Raw genomic sequence first — 8,756 nt, forward strand, 5'->3', positions numbered from 1 at the left:
CTGATCTGGGCTTGTCTCCAATGACCGGATCCTAACTCCCTTAGCCTCCCGCTGGCGGCGCTGCCCGGCCCGGCTCCTTGCTGCGGGTGCTCGCCCAGCTCACATCCGCCCCACCAGGCACCCGGCCGCAGAAGCCCCGCCCACGTCCGCCCCACCCGGCACCCAGCCGCAGAAGCCCCGCCCACGTCCGGGCTCGTTCTGGGCCGAGTCCCAGGGGCCGCCCAGGCCGCGGCGGTCACGTGACCCGAAGTGTGACGTAGGAGGAAGGAGACGCCATTAAGGGGAGGCGGAGAGGGATCGCTCTTCGCCTTTCCTCTGGTGCCTGACGTGGTGTCTCGGGCCCTTCATTCTCGGACTTTCCCTCGGCCCTTTCAGATCTCGCCCGGAAGGAGTGGAGACGACGGCCGGGGCGGCGCGGCCGGGGCGCAGGGGGCTGAGCCGGCCGCTTCTGTGGGGAGCGCGGCGCGACTCTCGGGCGCGAGCGGCGGGGAGGCGGCGGGATGGCTGCGGCTGGCGGCGGCGGGGCGGCGGCAGGCAGAGCCTACTCGTTCAAGGTGGTGTTGCTGGGCGAAGGCTGCGTCGGGAAGACGTCGCTGGTGCTGCGCTACTGCGAGAACAAGTTTAACGACAAGCACATCACCACTCTGCAGGTGCGGGCTCCGGGAGCGGGAGGTGGCGCCTCCGAGTCCCTGCTCCTGCGGGCTGTGGGGACTTGGTGGCCCGGCCCCGGGATCTGGACGGCGGCTCTCAGGCCTGTCACCTCCGCCTTCGGATCGCCGTTCCAAATTCACCCTGGAGACTCGCCGGGCCGGGGCAGCCTGTCGCCGCAGGGACAGGCTGTTGGGAGGGAAGTGGATGGGCCCTGAGAAGTCCCCAGTGCTCCTTGTGGTGGCTGCGCACGGCGTGGAGTCCCATCCGTGGGCCAGTGTTTCCCTTTTGATGCGCTTCCGCTTGGGCCCCAGGTGTCAACCCTGCTGTCTCTGGGTGTTACCCGTTTTTTTCCCCTCGGAACTAGGAACTTAGCTGAGGATTTGAATTTGCGAGCTATGTAATTTGTAACTTCAGCGCTTACTGATGACTAAGTGTTTATGCAAGTTCCATTTTGTCCTGTGTTAGAGTAACAGGGATGCCAAAACAACCATCTGTAGGAGATTTTTTAAATGACCGCTTGCTGGTGCGGGCTACGCGGTTTCATCGCAGCCTGAGTGGGTCGACTTGTGGGTCCCTCAGGCTGCGAGGTCGGTTGACCCAGGGCGCGACGTCCTGTGAATACCCGTCAGCGCCTGGCCCCCAAACTACAAATTTAGCTGCTACTGTGCTATTCATTTTCTTTACCTGTAGAAAAAGGCCGGTTTTCTTCTGCAGTTACATTAGAAAGGTGTTAAATTGTAATCACTGATTGAGAATGAAGCTAGACCTTTGAGAGAGTTGTAGTCTCCTTGCTGTCCCATAGAAATCATTTTGCATAGGTTAGAAGAAATTTATACTATTAATCTGAGTTGATCAATTTGGTCAGAGTTAGTAAAACCTAGTACTTTTGAGCTTGATTGTCTGAGTTCATGTCCCACCTCCATCCATTTAGCAAGCTGTCTGATGTTGGATTAAGTTACTGTTGTTAAATTCTGCTTCTGTTAAAATGGCCATAATGGTAGTATCTAGCTCATACGGTTGTCAGGGTAAACTATACATAAAAGCACTTAGCACCTGGCCCAGTGTAAGCACTCTATCTTTATTATTACTGTCCCATCTTGCACAATAGATCTTAATTAGTAATTGTAGTGTGCAAGACCATGGACGCTATTTAATAGAATGCATAATCTCCTAATTGTGACATTTGATGTTTGATGCTATTATTAAACTACTGAGTCTAGAATTTACAAAGATGCTCTGTTTCTGATTTCATGTTCTATTTTTAGTCCTATGTAAAACATATCTTTCTTTTTTTTTTAATTGAGACAGAGTCACTTTGTTACCCTTAATAGAGTGCTACGATGTTACAGCGCACAGCATCCTCAAACTCTTGGGCTCAAGTGATCCTTTTACCTCAGCCTCTGAGGTAGCTGGGATTATAGGCACCTGCCACAACACTCAGTTATTTTTAGAGACAAGGTCTGGCTCTTGCTCAGGCTGGTCTTGAACTCCTGAGCTCAAGCAATCCATGTGCCTTGGCCTCCCAGAGTGCTAGGATTACAGGGGTGAGCCGCTGTGCCCTGCCCATAGTGAAGTCTTACTGTGCTGATTATTTTACTTGTCTTCTGTCACTTAATTCTTATCACAGCCTCTAAAGTTTAGATAGTTAGGAAACAGGTTTAGTTGAGTTGAATAATTTGCTGGCAGTCATATTGTCACAGGACAATGGTAGATGGTGTTCATGCTCAAATTTGAACTTCAATTGGACTTAGAATTTTTAGCAATTAAGTCACATTTCCTCTGGATATTGGTAAAAACCTATCTAACATTTTTCCTTTATGCAAAGATCTAAAAGAGAAAACTATTATTTGAGATCATAATTTTTTTAAAGATAATTAACCCCTTCAACTTAAAAATTAAACTTTCATTATACATTTATTTGTAAAACATCCTCAAAGCTTAAAGCTGGCTAGAGATTTTTAAATACCTGCGAGAAGCCACTACATCCCTACACAGGAGAGGATGAAGTTACAGTAGATCTCCAGTATTAAAAACATAGTTGTAATTTTAATAGTTAAATAGTTTTAATTTTAATAAGTTAACAGTTAACTTTCACACAATCAGTATTTGGATTATATTACAGAATTAAAGATTTTATTGTATACCAGTGAATGGTAACAGCACTGTGTCTTATCTTCTTCTGTTAGATACCAGTTCACTACGTCTTCCTTAATTTTTTCAGAGAAATTTGATTTGTGTGACTTTAGAGATACAACCGTGTATCATTTTAATTTCCAAGTGGAGTTGAGGTCATGCCTCAGAACATGAGTTTACCTTTTTCCTTGCCAACAAAATACCTATCTTTGTAAAATACTTGTGTTTTGCAGTACACTCTCATGCATTCATGTTTCAAAGAATTGTAGTACTGACAGGAACCTTAGTTTATGGTTGAGTGTTTCAGTCTTCTGTTTGATATTTCAGTCAAATTATTGTCCAGTTTTTTGGTTTTTTTTTTTTAACATCTTAGAAGTGAGATGAACTGATAATAGAAAATGGAAAGCTCACTATGTCCTGAGGTGGATTATTTCATTTTTAGTCAAGTCAAATTTCCAGTAAGTTTTACTGTGTATAATGCCCAAGTCCATTACTTTGTAGTTTCTATGTACCTTGTTCTGCCTTCTGAATCTTGGTCTTTTGTGACCGTCCTTCTGGTAGTTGAAGATGGCTATCACATTCCCTTTAATTCTTGTCTTCTCTTGGGGTAAACAGCCCTGGTTCCTTTAACTGGATCTCCAGTGACATTGTTTTAAAACTTTCCATTATTTAAAAAAAAATCTTTTTCATTTATTGACATCTTTTCTAAATATTTACTATTTAATCATTATCCTTCTAATTCCTTTGAGATGTAGAAACGATTCCAGATGTAGTTTAAACTGAAGAGAAAAGAGGAAGCTTTTGCCTCCTATTGAGAATCCTTTTCTAACACTGAAGTTACAGAGATTCTATGAGCTTTGGGGGAGGGAAGGCAGTTTTTACATTGGTTAATATTGAATTGAGTTTACTGTCAACTAAAACATCTTAGTCTTGTTAATTCCTTCCAAAAAGGGAGTTACGGCTCCGCGCCTATAGCTCAACCGGCTAGGGCGCCAGCCACGTACACCTAAGGTGGCGGGTTCGAATCCCCAGCCCGGACCCGCCAAACAACAATGACGGCTGCAACCAAAAAATAGCCAGGCGTTGTGGCGGGCGGCCTGTGGTCCCTCTACTTGGGAGGCGGAGGCAGGAGACTCGCTTGAGCCCAGGAGTTGGAGGTTGCTGTGAGCTGTAATGCCACGGCACTCTACCCAGGGGGACAGCTTGAGGCTCTGTCTCAAAAAAAAAAAAAAAAAAAAAAGGGAGTTACATTACTCAAATTTTCTTTTCTTTGATTTTTGTCATTAAGAGTTTTTTTTTGTTATTGTTCCTGATATACTTGATCCATTAAAGTTAGCCTTGATAGATTTGCTTCACTGGTTAAAGCCTGTTACTGTCTTTAAAATCTTGATTCAGTAATTCCCAAAACACAGATTAGGCCCACTGATTGGGCTCTGGAAGGTCAGGCACTGGGTTGGGTCCTGGACATGTGAAGAAAAACAAGACATGGAATCTACCATCTGGATGAATTACTTTAAACTTTGTCATCTATGATTTGGTAGAGTTCCTTTTAATGTTCTCACCAGGTCTTTGAGAAAGTCTCAAAAAAAGGGGAGAGAGATGGCCAAGTATAAATCTCTGCTGCAACTTTTTCAATAGTCCAGTGACATGAGATGGAGGTGTGATTTTCTTTAGATATGAAGAATCTTAGCATGGGACTTACATGAACCTCAAGCTGTCCTCTCATCTTTCCTCATAATGGAGTGTTGTTCATATTTATGATAATGGAAGTTAATATGTCAGTAGCATAAGACTGATCTCTATGGACCATTAACCTAGTGTACACAAATCTTTTCATAAAATTTAAACAGATACTCCAGTTTTGCAATTCTCCTAGCCACATCCATCTTGCCCCCAAAGCTATCATGAGATGCTTTTTCAAATGCTTGCAGAAGACAGGATACACTGTTTCTGCAGTACCCAGATCTATTAGGAAACTGTATGATGTGGTGGAAAGAGAAAACACTTTGAAGTTAGACTTGAGGTTTTCCCCCTGCCCCTTCCTTTTAAGAAACTGGATCTCATTCTTACACTCAGGCTGGAGTTAGCTCAAGTGATCTTCCTGCTTCAGCCTCCCAGTTAGCTAGGACTACAGGAGCAAGCATCATGCCTGCCTAATTGTTTTTTTTTTAACTTTTTGTAGAGATGAGGTCTCTCTATGTTGCCCAGACTAGTCTTGAACTCCTGGCCTCAAGTGATCCCCCTCCACTTCAGCCTCCTGAAGTGCTGAGGTCATATGCATAAACCACCACACCTGGCCTGGTTTTGAATTGACTCTCACTTCATAACCATCACAGTCTTGACAGGATATTTTAATGTCTATAACATGGGAGTATCTCACTTGTAGGACTGGAGTGGTTCTCAACCTTCCTAATGTCGCAGTGTATTTCCATTGTTAAAAAGGGGTCGGGACCCACAGGTTGAGAACCGCTGGCATAGACAGCTGTCATATGTAAGCTCCTAGCACAGCGCCTGACATGCTTATTTAATAAGTGTTTGCTATTGAATCAATAGATGGTACTTGATTATGTCGATTTCTTTCATGGTAACAGTCAAAAAGGCAATAGGATTAATTTTACATGGATTATTTTGAGATAAGATTTGCTCTCATGGTTAAAACCTGTTATCATGCTTTTAGGGGAGGTCACTACAGTTTACAATTGCTTATAGTTGAGAAATGTCTTACTTTATTCTTAAAGTGTTGTTATTTTGGTTATAACAACCTCTTTGGTGTCTTCTCTTAATATTGGTGATTCTGGGTGAGATGCTCCTTTTTGTTCTTTACAGATATATTTTTTGGATTAGAAAAATTCTAGAGTTTGACTAGGATTGACATTTCTGGAATTCACTTTTTACTTTTTTGAAAATTGTGGCCTTTGCCATACAAAACTGTTTTCTAGAGCTTCTCCAAAGTTACTAATAATTATTGAATGATCTTAGGTAAGCTCTCTGACTTTGTGAAGTCCCCAAGTTCTCTTGTGTGATTTCCTCACTGGTTGAGCATTTTATAAATTTGACAAAAGTAAAAACAATTGGCATGAGGGAGTTACTGCTATTTCGCTGGAATTTATTAAGGCAATACTGTTGAATCTAAACAATTAAAGTCAATAGATGTTTGCTTTCTGTATGTAAAACATACTAGCTGAGGAATATAAAGATGAGTAAGGTACTTTAGCCATCAGTTACTTTTCTTAATTTATTCTTAAAGGACTGTGCCATTATGGTTGTAACAACCTCTTTGGTGCGTCCTCTTTATAGCTGTGCTACTGGGTGTGTTATTCCTTTTTTTCCATATTGAAAGTGCTTATTGATCATTATCCCCTATAATGCAAGTGCCTTGTATCACTTTTGGTTGATTTCCTCCATAAAAAATAGCATTTATAATCAAAACCAAAAGCCCTCTTCCATTTCAGAGTTCTAAATTGTGGAACTCCACCTGCCACCTGATGTTTAGGGTAGGTGCCTGACTTGATTAGCAAAGTGGTATTATAAGATTGGCTGGATAGTTTGATAAACTGAAGGAAATTAAGACTTATATTGAATTTCCAAGGTCCCACAAATAGAAATGGTTTACCATTTTTTTCCTTGAGCCAAGTCTGCTCCTACTTTTTGTTTTTATTTTTCAATACACCTTCTAAGACTTGGCATTCAAATTCTAGAAGTGATTTTGCACTTTTGTCATAGTCTCTCAGAATCTTGGTTTCTTCGTAAAATTAATATTTTGAATGTCTGGAATATCTTTAATTTATTACACTATCTTATGTATAGTACAGTAGTTGAAATCTTTAAAAAAAATTTTCCCCTCAGTATTTTACTGGATACACACTATACAGACTACAGAAGGTTGGGTGATTTTATTTTTTGAAGAGTTTTCCTGAATTGTAGCCACACATTTTTAATAATGTAAGTATTCCTTATCTGACTGCCAGTTTTGGCTTTGTGCTTTGAGGTACTCTATAGAAGACTTTTTGGCTTTCTTTTTGAAACTTTATTTGGACTCTAAACTCATTATAATTCCTCTTTTTAGAAACTTGAGAACAGGAAATGTAGAAATAGTCAAGCACCCAGCTTGGTTTTCTGATAGCTAATTCTTACTGTGTTGCTGCAGAGGGCTGATTTTATTAATTATCTGATAAATTATCTATAAAATAATTTTATAAATTACTATGCCTGAATCCTGTCATATCTGCAAGTAGTAATGGGGTGCTTTAAAAGTTTGCACTAGTGTTAGTGACTAGCAAAAATCATGTAACTAGTTATATATGTGTGCAGAATTTCCCATGTGCATAAACAGACAGATACGTCTATTAGTGAAAGTCTGTTGAATTTAGTAGGTACTAAATAAAGACAGGAAATGTTCACAATTCAGTTATTATGTTGTTTTCAACAAAAGCATTGTAGTTAGAAAGTGCTGCTTTAGGTATTTTGCTTTGCCAGTATAGTAGTTAGCAGGCACAGCAAGTGATCTCGCTAACAAAGAACAAACAAATTGGTAAAGCAAGTTATGAAAAGACTTTCATTTGGCAGATATGTTTTTTTACTATTATTTCCTTTTTTTTTTTTAACCAGGGTTTTTTTGTCATGCACTGTTATTTTGGATAAGATGTTGGGTAAATAAACATCTTGTACAAATGACAGCCCCAGGTAATAAGATTGTTAATTTTTTTTTTTTCCAGAGACAGAGTCTCACTTTATCGCCCTCAGTAGAGTGCAGTGGCATCACAGCTCACAGCAATGTCCAACTCCTGGGCTTAGGCGATTCTCTTGCCTCAGCCTCCCAAGTAGCTGGGACTATAGGCGCCCGCCACAGCACCCAGCTATTTTTGTGTTGCAGTTTGTCTGGGGCCGGGTTTGAACCTGCCACCCTTGGTATATGGGACCGGCACTCTGCCCACTGAGCCACAGGCGCTGCCCTGTTAATTGTTTTAATACCCCTAAAGTTCAGAAGTTGAGGTCATTGGGATTAGAAGCCATGGTGCTCTCTCAGGATTTGGAAGAGTAGGTGGAAAATGTGCCACTCTCGTGCCTACCCTGGGAGTATTTGGGGATGTGAGCTGGTGTCCAGGGACACTTACTGCCCAAGTGGAGCAGTGCCAGGTTAAGAAATGTGTGTATGTTCTAGAATAGACAGCTTTGTGGAGTTAGACAGGCTTCTGCCCGCTGCAGGGTCTGGTTGAGTCGTCTGACCTTGGGTGAATCACTGTATTGCTTTAAATCTCAGATTCACAACTGTGAAATAGGGCTAATTATCTGCTTCACAAAGTTGTTAGAAACATTAAATCAGAAAGCCCAAACATTGTGCTTGGCGTCTATCACAGTGTGTACTTCCTACCTTCCTAGAGTCTTACAACTGGTTAATGTCTCCCTCCACCCTCTTCTATACTTAGGGTTTTTTTGTTTTCTTTTTTTAACCAAGATGTTGCCAGGCACTTATAAATCCCTTGTAAGTGTGTGGAATTGGTTTTGGTATGTGTATATGAGCTGGTTTTTGTTTTTGTTTGAAAGTGACGAGGTTTATGGCTTTCTTCAGATTCTTAAGTTCGTGATTACTTCCTTCTCCCACTTTTACTATCGCGTAACAAGAACTAAAAACCAGTGCCCTACAGTAAGTATTTTAATCACTAACGGCATCTCCATTAGTGAAACTGAAGAACACACCTAGCCAAGTTAAGCATCCCTGATAGAGATTATTAAAAAAGAAAAAGATAAGTTTCAGCCTTTTGCCTGTAGCTCACACCTGTAATCCTAGCACTCTAAGAGACTGAGGCGATTGGATCACCTGAGCTCAGGAGTTTGAGACCAGCCTGAGCAAGAGCGAGACCCCATGTCTACTAAAAATAGAAAAACTAACTGGACCCATGTCAGGAGCCTGTAGCCTCAGTTACTTGGGAGGCTGAGGCTGGAGGATCTCTTGAGCTCAAGAGTTTGCTATG

The 8,756-nt window shown here is 41.8% G+C and overlaps 1 protein-coding gene across 1 annotated transcript in view; it reads left to right on the forward strand.

Annotated features, from left to right (window-relative positions):
• The first annotated feature begins 271 nt into the window (after positions 1-271).
• RAB21 (RAB21, member RAS oncogene family) overlaps positions 272-8,756 on the forward strand; it is a 43,561-nt gene continuing 35,076 nt past the window's right edge. The window contains exon 1 of the mRNA XM_003798951.3: positions 272-839. Coding sequence (XP_003798999.1) covers positions 501-839 — 339 coding nt within the window. The 5' untranslated portion in view covers positions 272-500. The remainder of the gene's footprint in view (positions 840-8,756) is intronic.

This window comes from Otolemur garnettii, unplaced genomic scaffold, assembly GCF_000181295.1.
Source record: "Otolemur garnettii isolate 467f Iridium unplaced genomic scaffold, OtoGar3 scaffold00143, whole genome shotgun sequence".
NCBI lineage: Eukaryota > Metazoa > Chordata > Mammalia > Primates > Galagidae > Otolemur > Otolemur garnettii.